Source organism: Neofelis nebulosa, chromosome 17 (genome assembly GCF_028018385.1).
Source record: "Neofelis nebulosa isolate mNeoNeb1 chromosome 17, mNeoNeb1.pri, whole genome shotgun sequence".
Taxonomy (NCBI): domain Eukaryota; kingdom Metazoa; phylum Chordata; class Mammalia; order Carnivora; family Felidae; genus Neofelis; species Neofelis nebulosa.
In genome coordinates, this window is record NC_080798.1 from 28,125,951 (window position 1) to 28,140,808 (window position 14,858).

The 14,858-nt window shown below is 52.6% G+C and overlaps 1 protein-coding gene across 2 annotated transcripts in view; it reads right to left on the reverse strand.

Moving 5' to 3' along the window:
- ZNF423 (zinc finger protein 423) overlaps positions 1-14,858 on the reverse strand; it is a 332,888-nt gene that overhangs the window by 265,583 nt on the left and 52,447 nt on the right. For both annotated transcript variants that reach the window (XM_058707782.1, XM_058707783.1), the window contains exon 2: positions 4,918-4,977. In XM_058707782.1, coding sequence (XP_058563765.1) covers positions 4,918-4,977 — 60 coding nt within the window. The remainder of the gene's footprint in view (positions 1-4,917; positions 4,978-14,858) is intronic.

Consider the following 14,858-nt stretch of genomic DNA (forward strand, 5'->3'; position numbering starts at 1 on the left):
TATATTTTTTAAACGATAGGAGTTGCTACATTTTTTTAAGCTAATGATTTCATGTGAAAATTCAGCTCTCTGTTCTGTTTCTTAAAAACTCAGATGAGGGGGGGTGCCTGGGTGGCTCAGTCGGTTAAGCGGCCGACTTCGGCTCAGGTCATGATCTCGCGGTCTGTGAGTTTGAGCCCCGCGTCGGGCTCTGTGCTGACAGCTCAGAGCCTGGAGCCTGTTTCAGATTCTGTGTCTCCCTCTCTCTGACCCTCCCCCGTTCATGCTCTGTCTTTCTCTGTCTCAAAAATAAATAAACGTTAAAAAAAAAAATTTAAAAAAAAAAAAAAAACTCAGATGAGGGGTGCCTAGGTGGCTCAGTTACTCAAGCTGTCGACCTGATTTTGGCTCAGGTCATAATCTCACAATTCATGAGTTCGAGCCCCACATCAGGCTTCAGGCTGACAGCTCAGAGCCTGCTTGTGATTCTTTCTTTCTCCCCCTCTCTCTGCTCCTTCCCTGCTCGTGCTTTCTCTCTCTCTCAAAATAAAAAAACTTTTAATAAATAAATAAAAAAAATAAACAAATAGGGGCACCTGGGTGGCTCAGTCAGTTAAGCATCCAACTTCACTCAGGTCATGATCTCACGGTTTGTGAGTTAGAGCCCTGCATCAGGCTTTGTGCTGACAGCTCAGAGCCTGGAGCCTGCTTCGGATTCTGTGTCTCCCTCTCTCTCTCTCCCCCTCCCCCACTCGTGCTCTGTCTCTATCTCTGTCTCTCAATAATAAACATTAAAGAAAAATTTTTTAGGGGTGCCTGGGTGACTCAGTCGGTTGGGTGTCTGACTTCAGCTCAGGTCATGATCTCACTGTTTGTGAGTTCAAGCCCCACATTGGGCTCTGTGCTGACAGCTCAGAGCCTGGAGCCTGCTTCAGATTCTGTGTCCCTCTCTTGCTCTGCCCCTCCACTGCTCATGCTCTGTCTCTCTCTCTCTCTCTCTCTCTCTCTCTCAATAATAAATTTTAAAAAAACATTACACTTTTTTTTAAATAAAAAACATTTTTTAATAAACAAATAAATAAAAACTCAGATGACCAGGCAATTCTGGCCCCAGTGCCCTGGCACAGCCAGGGGGCACTAAGGGACTGCTGCTCCTGTAGAGGGTCTGTGTCACAGTTTACCACAGACCCTCCCCAGCCTCCCCCTCTCACCTGTGCCACAGGCCAGCCTCAGGACAGATAGGACCCCTGTGGGACTTTCACAAAGGACCCTCCCATCCCTAAGATATGCAAACCCATGGCCTGGCAAGGTAGGGGAAGCTGAGGTTAGAGTAACCCATGAACTCCCCTGAAATCACATGTAACATGTGCCCACTGGATGCTGAAAAGCATCTGTGGCTCAAAACAGGTTAAGAATTTCTCTTGCTTTAATTATCTCATTATAAGGTATCATCTCCCTCATTCCCCATTTTATGGGTGAGAAAAATCAGAACGCAGTGGGGAATGATTTAAAACCCCACCCCTACTATGCACCCCATACCCAGGCTCTGAATGCAGGGCTCCATCCCGGGGGCCATGCTGTCAGGAGCCCCGTATTTGCCCGCCGAGAGGCTGGCCCTCCCCCTCCCATGAAGCCCCGGCCAGGCCAGAGAAGAGTGCTGTGAGCCCATCTCCCCACCAGGCCAGGCCAGGCTCTCCATCACTGTCAGGGCCCCGACACGAGGGCACGGACAGAGCAGGCCAGGTTGTTCCCTGGGTGGTGACCACAGGGTCCCCACGGGCAACGAGGGCCCGAGGAGGCCAGAGGTGAGCAAAGAGCACACTATGCATTCTGCTTCTTTATTGGAGCTCTCCATCACGTTCCCACAGCCAGGGCAAAGCGGGCAGGGGGCAGGCTTGCAGCCCAGCCGCCGAGGCCCCCCACGGAAGAGGAACTACCCTGTGCCCTGCAGCCCTGCGCTCCTCCCGGTAAAATGCTCTCTGCTCACCCTGCTCACCTCACCCTGGGTTCCTCCGGTCTGATGAGCCAAAGACCCTCTGTGGCCTGTACTGCCGGGGACTTTCCTAAAGCCCCCACGATGCTTCGGGTTCTGCTTCGCTGCCCATCTCTATGCCGGGCTGCGCAGAGGTGAAGCCACACGCTCCGGCCGAGGGAGAGCTTGGGTTTGAGCTCCTTCTCCACAGCTCACAGCTCCACAGCTTCTCCTTCCCTTGGCCGCCGAATGAAGATGGCAATTGCCAGCAGCAGTGCCAAGGGTGGCTTGCAGAGGCTCTGCTCCCCCATAATCTCCCCTGGCACCTGCCCCCCGTTCTCTGATGTGGCCAAGTGACATTTTCTCAGCTTACTGAAAAGCGTTACACCAAAGGAGCTTTAAGCAGGCCTCTGGCCCTGTCCCCCACCAGATGGCTGTCCCTAAACCAGCCTGCAGAGAAACTCTGGAGCTGCTGCTGGAAACAGCACCCACCTCCTGGGGTCGTCATGATAGTGCATTGAGATAGTGCAGGTAAAGCGCCTGTTCTGGGCCTGGCGGGTACCAAGTAACCGCTTGATAAATGACACCACCCATGTCCAGGGCTGCCTCCCAAACGGACTTGGTCCTGTCACCCAGGAGCCACGACACCTCATAAGCCCCATGCTCAGGGAACACAAGCTGACTTTAACAGCCCAAGCCCAACAGAATTGGGAAGGAAAATTTATCACATGCACACACTGTAAAAAATCATCAGAAATGGGCCAAAGAAAACAAAACAAGGCACTGTTTGGCTGTGACTTATCCAATGCCCGGGATGCTTTGCCTTCCCTCTCCCTGTCTCTGAGCAGACAATCCAGAGCTGACAGGCGCAACGGTCCCTGAGGGCTGGAGGGGACTCCCAAAGAGCCATGTACCTCTCCCTGCACACGCATGCAGGGCCTGCTCAGCTCTTGGCTGGAAACTGACAAATCTCACAACATCCTCTCTGCCCAAGTGCCCCAGGGAGGCCGTAAGGCTGGCCCTTCCACTACGGCATCAGAGAACTGCAGACCGGCAGGGCCCCCACACAGCCCCCTTGGCACCCCAGACTGGGCGACATCTCCCCCACCGCCTCAGGGATGCAGTCTGAGCACCTGATGCCCTCTGCACAGGGCTGTCCAACCACCACGACCAGAGCCAGTGCCCTCCTAGCACCCCACTGCTATTCTTGTCTGTCCTCATTGCCTCCGGCCCCGCTGGGAAAGCAGCCAAGAGGCAGGACCTTATATGGACACTGAGCTGGGTGCTTTCCTGGGTCCGGGAGCTTGCAGCACCGTGAGGGTCCTCTTCAGTATTGGCAGAAGCCTGAGTTCATGCACCCCCACATGGGTCAGGATCCCTGGATAAGACACAGAGCTTTACAATCTCACTGCGTTTTTTCCAACCATGAGGAACGCATCTCCCCTGTACAGAACAACACAGGACAGGGGCTATGCAGTCCCTTCCTCCAACCTAACCAGTGTGGACCCCAACATCTGTCCTAACGCTGGACTCTCCTCCTAAGAAGGTGAGCACCACCGCCTTCGTTCTGGCTTCAGACAACACCTCTCCCATGGAGGGAGCCCCCGTCACCAAGGGCCAGGCACCTGCAGACACAACAGTGCCCAAACCTGAGTCAGCCAGGGTCCAACCGGGACCTTTGGAACTCTCCGAGAGGCGTCCCGATTGTGCTAGAAAGAGCGCTGGACAAGGAGCGTCCAGTGCTGGCTCTCCATTCCCCTTCTGTCCGACCTGTACCAACATTTCCCAGATTTCGTTATCTGCAAACCATCTCCATGATTTCCGCTGAACCCAAGCATTATGTACTGTTACTTAAAACTGTCAACACAATGTTCTCACTTAAATGATTAGCACCATCTTAAGTCACAAAGAGCCATAAAATCACAAATCCAATGTATAACCATTCAAGTGTTAAATGTGCATATGCCTGATGCCTGATACCACATCTTGGGAACTACTGACCCAGAGCAAAGCTCTCTCTGTACCTCAGTTTCCACATCTAGAAGACAAGGAGGTTGAACAAGATGATTCCCTCAGAGTCTCTTCAGGCCCAACTTTCTACGAGATCAGCCTGGCTCCAGCTCCCCCATGAATCCAGACCCAGTGGGTCAGGATCCTGGGACGGGGACTAAGCAGAAGAGGCTCTATCTGCAGGACTGGGAGCCACGGCCGCTGCTGAGAGGTGCCGGCTGGACTCAGAGCCAACAGGAGCGAACAGCACCCCCCCAGGGGCTCCCAAGGACCCCAAAGCCAGGTCTAACCCCAAGCTCCACAGACAGCTCCAAATGACAAGACTTTACAGTTAGAAAACTTTATCCATCCACCTCTTTTTATAGCTGGGGAAACTGAGGCACAGAGAAGGAGCTTACACAAGGGCAGAAGTCAGCCGAAAACCCAAGTCCCCTAACTGCCAAGCCACCCCGATGGCGGCCACACATTACAGAAGTCTGAACTTCCCCCGTTACCTCCCCCTGGAGGCACGGGCTCAGGTTGCTGGCCTGGGGGTGCAAAGCAGCCCCCTCTGGGAGGGGGAATATGGGAACTGAGATTCCGATCGGAGTTTAAACGTCCTATTAAAGAGGGTTTTATGCAATTAGACCGGAATGAATGTACAATGGCACCCATGGCAGGGAGCTTCAAAGCCTGTGTAGTGGGGGTATCGTGGCCCATCTGAATGCGCCCACAAGAAGGAAACGTGGTCCCCCAGGAGAATAGGGCAGATTAGTCTCCGTATGTAATAGATTTTATTGACCATATGGAACTGATATAAAAATCGTGTTGCACAGGGTAGTCTGGCCTGGAGACAGGAATGTGACATGAAGAATAGGATTTCTATAACCAGCTGGGTGGCTTTCTGAGTTCCTGAGCCCACCCCACCCCACCCCCAGGACCCCCAGCAACTCCCCCATCAGCCCCTGGGCATTTACCTGATGCTGTCACGGAGGAATCCCAGGCCAGCGAGAAGTCCGAGGCCTCCCCCTCTTCAACTGAAAGAGAGAACAGAGATGGGCCCGTGAGTTTTGAAGTCGTACAAACAGGCCATCAGGGTGGGGAACAGGGCAAGGAAGAAGGATCACTTGTGGGAGTCCTTATAATACCCATGATCAGGAGCAAGGGGGTAAAGCCTACAATGAGGCCTTTGTGGGTTTCACAGAGGTGTTAAATAATTGGAATAAAACCTGAATAGCAAACAAGTGCAGTATCAGTATGGTTTCCCCATCCCTGTGTCCCTAGCAGACGTCACGAATCAGTCACAGCACCGCCTGGAGCCAGAGGCAGCATCAGAACCTCTACACACTTCTACAGCCCACTACTGTCTATAGTCCGAGTTTCTGCTTGAGATGAAGCCATTTGCGACACCCAGGAAGACAGCAAAGATTCAGACCTCTCCCCGATCCCACAGATACCATCCTCCTACCAAGAGCCCCTTACACCACCACTGAAATGTGAAAGCTTGTTTTTGCAACAAACAAAGTCACTCTCAGAGGTTGGAGAAGCATGGGGTGCTATTCCACACACTGAGACGTAACCGATAGACAGACCCTGGGATATGCTGAGGTCCAGTGGTCAACAGTCACGGGATGGTAACATCAGAAAGCAACTCACCTCTCCATCCTGCCCCTGGGCCCACTGAACAAGGCTGGGTAGGGATGGGGCACCTCCAGCATCCCGTACCCCTGCATGTAAGACCAGGCTGGTGGAGACGGAGGCCATGTACTTAGGAGAACACAGGAGAAACTCTATACAGCATAATAAATCTCTTGTCCTGGAATTAATCCCAGTCTGGGGCATGTAATAATATTAAAGCTGGGTTATGGACTCTGTAAAATGGAACTTTGTTTAAGTCAAAAATGTGCATACACAGTATTTTTCGGATTTAACGGGCTCTGAAGCTCTACACATGCGCAGGCTGAAGCTACCAGGTCCCACCCAGTTCCCTTTTCACCGTCGCCGTCCTACATGGGCACACACTGTCAGCCAGGCATAATGCTGAGTGCTTTTCAGGCATTACTGAATTTAATCCTCATCAACAGATTCCCAGAGAGGCCAACTGACGTGCCTGAGGTCTTACACAGCTACAAGCGTGCAGAGTTTGGGCTGAAACCCACAACTGCGTGCGGAAGGCAGACCGATGCATACTGAAACCACTGTATACAGAGGCACAGAGGATGCTGTCCAGACACCTAGCAAGTCGGGACTGGTAACCCCACCCCACCCCACCCCACAGAAGGCAGATACACAGTGTGCTGGGCAGCGGAGCAGTGAGAGGAGCAAGCAGGCTAGGCTACAGTCAGATACTGGGTTCAAATCCCGATTCTGCCTCTAGCTGTACGATCTTGAGCAAATTATTTAACCTCTAGGCTTCGGTTTTAACATTTCAGAAATAGATAATAATGGTACCCAAGCCATACGGTGGCAGGGAGGAGTCAATGGGGTCATCTGCCAGAGCACTGGCCCAAGCACTCGGGGGGTTTGGTGGCCAGGGCTGGACCAGCTCTGGGAATTAACAAGTCCGGCTCTGCATGGCGTGGCCCCGCTTTATCATGTATCTGTCCCGGGTCTCGCTCCCCTACCAGAGCCTCCCAGACCGTACCCGAGAAGGGACAATCGCGACAAGAAGCAACAGGCCAAGGAATGCTAACAGAGTGTTTGCTCTTTCCCAAGTTTGCGTCCTGAGAGTACAAACTCAGAATCCAAATGAAAGGCAGAGGAGATCTGGGGTGGGGCCGAGGCTATTGTTCTACTTAGCTAGTTAGAGCCAGGGAGGGTTTTCAAACATGCAGCTTTGTAAATATGAATCAAGACCTCGCATCAGACAAAACTGATTATTACTCACTAAGCTGATTCCAAGCAGACAGCCCCTGAAACACCGGCGGATAATGCTTACGGCGATCAGAAGCCAGCCATGCATGAAAGCAGCAGTTGTTAACAGCTTTCATTGCCACACCTGAAAATCCGCTTCCTTCACATTTCACCTTTTACTTACTTTAAGATCTACATGTTTCGCTTCTACTAAGAAGTCACTCCCAGTTTGTAAGGTCACCATGCGGCCCTTCTGTTGGACAACTTCAAAAAGGTCGACCTCGTTGACCGTGGCTACCATGACATTAATGCACGACCCAGTTCTCCCTTTGTCCACGGTGTGCTCCAGATATCAGGACAAAGGGCCCCACTCTGGGCCCACCCAATGTTCTCCAGGTGAGAAGGGTGACCTTCCAGATCACTGAACTGAAGAATGTCCCCAGAATGGGACCAAATCCTTCCCTCCCTGAGATCTGGCTTCAGCCATCATGGGAAGGAGATCAGGAAAACATCTGCCATTTTGGAGCTCTTAGGACAATTCAAGGTCTCTTCCCCAAGTCCGACAAGCCTGTAAAGTTGGGAAGAGGGCAGTGGCCTGATGCCAGCTGGCTGGGGAAGTTCAAAGTGGCAGACGTCACCACAGGCAAGTGGCCACATCACACACCAGCATCTCCAGAACCACATCTCTCCCAGTGAGGAAGGAGCCCGCGGGCCAACCCACCTAGTGCCGTGGGGCATGAACGCATTTTCCTACAACTGCTGGCATCCACCCGGCTAACATCCCATTCCCCACGTTTTGTTTATTGAAGGCATAAGCGCACCATCCTTTATACATTCCTGATGAGAAAAAGTCACGCCCAGTGTTCCCAGCATCAGCACGAGGCTCCGTGCTCCCTGCTGCCGTGAACGTGCAGGGGCTCTCCTCTCCTCCGGTCTCACTCTTACTCTTCCGTCCGGACTGGTCTCTTCAACAGCTAGATAACTAGCAGGGGCAGCAGGCACAGAGGAAGGAAGGCCTTCCCGACAGCCAGAGCCAGCCACTTGCTGGGGGTGCTGAGTCTACACTGGCAGCAGGCGCCGTCTGGGAGCCCGAGCCATCCCCAAGTGGACTTCTGCTGGAGGCGCAATGGACACCAGGGGTTGGGCATCTCAGAGAAAACTCAATCGGCACAGTGGTCAATATGGATAACACCTACAGGGGCTGCCCAGCCAGCCGGAGGAGGTGGGTGCTTTCTGGAGACTTGCCCAGATTCTACCTCTAACTTTTCATTTAAAGATGTTTGGCACCACTGAAGCCAAGACAAACCCTCACCCTGCCCAATCTCAAGGGGAACACAGAGTCGTCTGCTCCTGTGAACGATGGCCATTTGTATGTGCAGGGTGGGTGTGCAAGGCCAGTGTGCACACAAAGGAAGGGAGTGTGGGGGGCGAGTGTGTAAGCACGGGGAGAAGGCACAGTGAGTCTGAACACACAGGGTCAGGGCACAGCAGCAAGTCTGTATACCCGGACAGGGGATGCATGGCCACGTATAATATGAGGGGAGGTGGTGCAGGACCCGTGTTCACACTGGAGAGTGCACAGTGTACTAACCATGGTTCTTAGGGTGTGTTAAGAAGGATTCTGAAGCTCTGTTGGGCTCCAGACAGAACTCTGGGTTCTCTCCCTGCTCTGGGATCACAAGCTGTGAGTGGCTGATTCCCATGGGAGTGTAGAGCTCGTGAGCCTCACCAGACACTGTCTCCCAGCTCAGCAGCGGGCTTGTAAGTGATGACAACTCCCCTACTCTGAAAGTGGGCACAGCTTGCCCCCTGTGCACTGGGACAGCCTTGCCATCAACGACATGCCAGTAAGACCCAAAGCCTGTGTGCTGGGCCTCTGGACATTGGGAACCCAGTGGTGCTAGGCGGGCAGCTGTGTAACCCACCTCCCCAGTGCCATTTGCTCTGGGGGGTTGGCCAAAGTCAGGCAGGACCTGGGCTGGCAGACAAGGTGCAGGCCAGAGGTAGAAAAGCTCAGGGGACAAGTTCTAAGACAGCGTCAGGACGTGAATGAGACAGGTGGACAGGGGCAAGCACTGACCCAAGGGCCAGAGGAAGCCTCCAGCAGGGTCAACAGGGCCCAGAAACCACCTCCCCTACTCCAAGATTCATACCAGGTCCAGTTGCTGGGCCTGGCTTCAAGGATCTGAGAAGGCCCTGCCCCTGGCTGTAAGCCTCCAGACATGTGTACACACAGGCATTTTTCTGGGGAAAGGATATGTGGTTTTCATCAAAAAGATCTAGAACACCACCACTACCTCCTGCCTGCCTGCCAAAAAAAGGTTTAAGAACCACTAAATTAATGGCTTTTATTTTGAGAGCATTTTCATCTGGCCCCACCTCTGGCTGGTGTTCACAATGTCTTAGGGGACTTTTCCATGCTTTACTGGCCTTGGCCCCAGGAGTCATCTCATCCTTAGGGAAGGGTTGAGCTCACACTGGCCTGACAGAGGCTCCCCCTAAAGGCATCCCTGTCCCAATGGAGGTAGTGAGACAAGCCAGGGGCACATGACTGGGCTCATCCTTAAAGAAATCCTCTCACTTATACCAGGCCAAGGCCAAGGAAGGTATAGGATACACCTAGAGTCCAGACTCTCATTGTCAGGCATGAAATGAAGTGTCATCATTCAGTACTAAGCAATTTCAAGGAGTGAAAAAGTGTAAAACAAGGAAGACTGCTGTGTATGGCTGTGCAGGTTGTGCACTGCACAAGAGGCCCAGCAGAAGTAGTGAGAAAGGGTTGAAATTTAGCCCACACTCTGTCCACTAAACAGTGTGTCCTGATACAGGGCTATCCCAGAGCAAGATGTACCCATCCTTTTGCACATAGGCATGGCCAGCCTTTTTTCTAACTCACACAGATGTGCCATAACGTGTAGCCCATGACCATCTCTGCCATCAGGCTTCAGGGCAAAATGACCAGGGTCAATTGCAAACAAACCCAATCACTAAGCCGACACCCTCCAGGGCCCTCTCAGTGGGGATGGGTTCCAGGCAGTGGGTTTGGTCTGGGGGAGTGACAGCATGGAAAAGCAAAGGCTCTCTCTGCAACCAAAGCTAAAACTACCCAAGATCCCCCGCCCCCCCCTTGGCAGCCACTCAGCACCAAACCCAGACCCTCAGAGGATCTCTTGACAGGGTCATATCACTGACCCCTGTATTTTACTCTCATGATTCTCTGACCACTTGCCAAAAAGAGAATAAACTAACAATTGAAATGGTTCCGTTAAGACCGCCTGCCATTTTCCCCAGTGAGCACAGCCCTACGGCAGGGGCAAGAACTCTTCACCCCTCCAATTGGTCTGTCTGCACCTCACCACCTGGAGGGTGGGTCTAGGATTTAAAGAAATCTATTTTTGGGGAGCCTGGGTGGCTCAGTCGGTTAAGCGTTGGACTTGGGCTCAGGTCATGATCTCACGGTTTGGGAGTTCAAGCCCCATGTTAGGGTCTGTGCTGACAGCTCAGAGACTGGATGCTGCTTCAGATTCCGTGTCTCCCTCTCTCTCTGCTCCTGCTCTGTCTCTTTCTGTCTCTCAAAAATAAATAAATGTTAAAAGAATTTTTTTAATAATAAAGAAAGAAATCTATTTTTTTTAATATTTACTTTTAGAGAGAGAGAACGTGAGAGCGAGCACACACACACATACACACACACACACACACACACACATGAGTAGGGGGTGGGGAGAGAAAGAGGGAGAGAGAGAATCCCAGGCAGGCTCCATGCTGTCAGTGCAGAGCCCGACGTGGGACTTGAACCCGGGAACCCTGAGATCATGACCTGAGCCAAAATCAAGAGTTGGATGCTCAACCGACTGAGTCACCCAGGCACCCCTAAAGAAATCTATTTTTGGACACCGTGGCTCCTAACCAGAAGCTTTCTTCCACCTGATACACTGCTAAAAAAAAAAAAAAAAAAAAAAAAAAAAGGCAGTATGTTCCAATGTGGGAGGCAACAGCTGATGCATTAGACCCATCAAGAGAGTGTGGGTGGGTCGCCAAGTCGGCAGCTTCACAGTAAGTGCTTACAGCAATTTTGGCAATGCCCGACTTTCCCCTTAAACACTGGCTTTGGAACAAGCACCTAGGAAAAGATGCAACTTTTCTGAGAATTTTTTATATATTGTTCCCCTGGTCTACCCTGGGCAGATGGGTCAGAAGCCTGGATCTTGCTCAGCCACTGTCTTCCCTTTCACTCCCTGCCTTGCTTACCTATAAAACACTCAGAACACTCAGAACAGAGAGACATCCAGTAAGAGTCCAACAACTCCAGAAGAGAAGTTGGTCCATCCTTACCGGGAAGATCAACCTTCCAGAAGTCACCCGACAGAGCTCACTCTAGCAGGACAGATGAGGGCACCAGAGGGAAGCTATAAAATGGAGGGATTCGGGTAGGGGGTCCTAAATAGGGCTCGCCAGGACCATCCCCCAGCTTTGCCAGTTTCAGGCCATTAGATCTGGGGCAAGAGGCTTGATCCACCGTGATCTTCCGTGTCCTCCGTGAAAGGAGGACACTACTGACAGGAGTGTCCAGAGGCCTCGATGAGCAGGGATTCCTAATGCACACTGCCCCAGGTAAACGGGCAATCAACGTGAGCGTTCCTGGGGTTACCCAAGCTGCCCGTCCTCCCTCAGGTTCCTGGCGGACCGCTAAAGTCTCACTGAGCTTGTGAGGACAGGAGGGCTCCAGCAGTGAGATCAGGTTTCCCGACAGACTCGCCCCACCCCACCCCCAAGAAGGGCCCAGGGACAGCCCTGGGTCCTTCGGCATCACCGCCTCCCAGTCCCTGTCACAGTGCAGGGATGGTGTCCCCAAATGTGCAACCATCCAGTATTCACAACCAAGGGGTTGAGCTTCCATGCCAGCTCATGTCCCTCCACGAGCACCCCATCCTCACCCCACACACCCCGAGAGAGGAGGGCTGGGAGATATCTGCAGAAGGAACAGAAGCACCAATCCCAGGAGAATCTAGATCTGGGGCAACCTTGCAGAAACGGGGGTCCTCTCCTCCACGCTTCCCTAAAAAGTGACAACGATGATGAAGATGATGTGAAAACTGGGTGATGAATGTGACGCACTCCAAGTATGCTTTAAGTATGAGAGGAATGGCTTTTTCACTAGACCAGAGACAGAACGAGTGTCAAACCTGGCCCAGCTCCCCTGTCCTGCACCTGTGGCAGACATTGCTAATCGATCAGGGCTCTCCTTCTTGCTGGGCATGGGTGCAGCTTCAAAAGGCTCAACAAGATGGATTAAAATCTATTGGCACTCTGGGGCGCCCGGGTGGCTCCATCGGTTAAGTGTGCGACTTCCACTCAGGTCAAGATCTCACAGTCTTTGGGTTCAAGCCCCGCGTCGGGCTCTGTGCTGACAGCTCGGAGCCTGGAGCCTGCTTCGGAGTCTGTGTCTCCCTCTGTCTCTGCCCCTCCCCCATTTGTTGTGCGAGCTCTCTCTCTCTCACTCTCTCTCTCTCAAAAAGAAAAACATCTATTGGCCGTCTCCATCCTGGTCCGTAGAGCCTCCCCACCCCCCTCAAGCACCGACGCATGGCGCGTGCATAAGGCACACACGCGCGCTTGCACCGACATGTGGGTGTTGTGTCCGACTGGAGCAGATCTGGGCCAGGGTGAGGACTACTCCCCCCCAGGAGAGCAAACCTCCACCGGGCCGCTGTAGCACCAGGCACCGGGCTGGGCGTCCCACCCACTGGCTCTCACGTAATCCTCCCAGCCTCCCTCTGAGAAAGTCTTCAAAGTCCCCACTTTTCTGATGAGGCAATGGAATCTGCGAAGCCAGAGCACTGGTCCAGAACCCAGCCCATAAGCTCACAAGGCCAGCGGGGATGTTTCCGAGTGCGGCTTTAGCTCAAAGCTGGGAACACCCAGCTACTCACCCCTCACTCTGTCTGCTCCATCCCAGCCACGGGGCAGGAAAAGAAGAGGAAACTGAGTATCACAGAGACACATGACGTGTCCACTGTAGTGGGTAACAGAGTCGGGAACTGAGAAGAAAAGACAGTACCACAAAGGCCAGGCATCCAAGTGAATTAAAATGGAAGAGTACATCAAAGCTCTGTCGGAAGAGGAGCAAGGACCGGGCAAGTCAGCAGTGCCCCGGGACCGGTGCCACGGCCTGCCCTCCCGTGCCTGTCCCTAGTGGGTGAGGAGGCAGATGTCAGCATGGTGGCCCAGGGTCCCCCAAGGCATCCCTGCCACTCTTACCAGAATCACCTGGCATCAGAGGGCTTTTGCAGACGCTTCCTCAGCTGCTACCTGAAAGTCAAGCTTTTACTGACCCACTTCACAGAAGGAGAAATAAAGTCCCAGAGAAGACAAACAGCTCACCCATGGGGCAGCAGAGGTGACCAAAGCAGACCTGGAACCCAAGCACCCTAGCTTCCAGACCCCGGAGTCCGGATACACAAAGCCCCCTATATGATGTGATCCTTAGCCCTCACCAGGCACGAACCTCTGTAACTTCTCTGACTGGAGTCCCCAGACCAGCAACGGCCGTGTCACCTGGCAGCTTGTCAGTGATGCATAAATTTTATTTTATTTTATTTTATTCCATTCTATTCTAATGTTTATTTATTTTCGAGGGGGGCAGGAGCAGAGAGAGAGGGGGACAGAGCATCCAAAGCACGCTCCGCTCTGACAGCAGAAAACCCTACGTGGGCTCGAACTCACGAACCATGGAATCATGACCTGAGCTGAAGTCGGACGCTCAACTGACTGAGCCACCCAGGCGCTCCAGACATGCAGAATTTTAAATAGCAGAATCCCTGGGGGGTGGGGCCCAGCAGGTGATTCTCATGCATGCTAGAGCTTGAGAACCACTGGCCTGCACAATCCTATAAGAACATGTATTAACCCCATTTTACAGATGAGAAAATAAAGACCAAGCAATTTGCCCAAGGTCACCGAGCTAGGTCGGACTGAAGCTGGGGCGGGATTCTTAACCCCTTTTTTCACTTCCACCTTCAACAAACAGAAGCTGTGGCTCCAGACTGAGTGGGGTCAGCCAACAAAAGGAAGACGGATTCTCTCTCTCCCCGATGATTCAAATTTACAGAAGATTCCCCAAGTTCCTTCCTGTGCCAGCACCAGGGGGACCTAAGAAGAGAATTCATCCTCTGGGGTCTCCCCAGGCACCCAGGTTCCTTGGGACGTCAAGGGGAAACCACGTGAGGTGGTGCTGTGTTGGCAAAGGTTTAACAGGTGGTTCGGGGAGAAAGGGCCCTTGGTTTGTGGCAGTTGCCGCTAAATACTCCCACCAATTGGCCAGTGTCAAGGCACCAAACAGGAAACTTGCTGACGTGGATCTGGGAAGAGATGCGTCCAGTTAACACAGCACTGGATAGAGGAACCTGCCCCGGGAGGCGAGCAGCCGCTGGGGGATCGAGCCAGCCCTGGAAGCCACCTTGAAGCCACCACACATCGCTGCACCTCCCGGCTCTCCCCACCACCCCACTTGCCCTGCCCAGGCTCTGCCCCATGTCCCATGTACGTAGGAAACCCAGAACTCACTCGGAGTTGCCCTTTTCTTATTGTTTCCTACACGAAGCATCTTTCTCTTTTTTCATAAAAGTCTTCCACACAAGTAATCCATGTACAACGTAGAAAACGAGCAAATACACGTGAGTTCAAATTGAGAAACACAAAGTACAATTTTCTGGTTGCAAATACGTCGTCGTAGCCTTCCAGAAAGTCGTTAACAATATGTACAACTGAACAACACAAACCGTTCCAGAACCTGCTTTTCCAACTCAGCCATTTACCAAGAACAACATCTTTTCGCATAAAAATCGTGGACGGCCACTGTCATCGCAGATGCCGGTCCTGTAGGAGGCTCCAGGAGTAATTAAACCAGTGTCGTCCACTGTAAGGGAGGTCGTGGTGCAAAACACGTCCACACACTTTGCCCACGGCCACAAGCCTGGTCAGTGACTTTTCTCAGAGTGAGTTCCCCGAAGCAGGATCGCTAGGACAAAGAGTTCGCTGATTTTTAGGCGTCAAAGACATACGT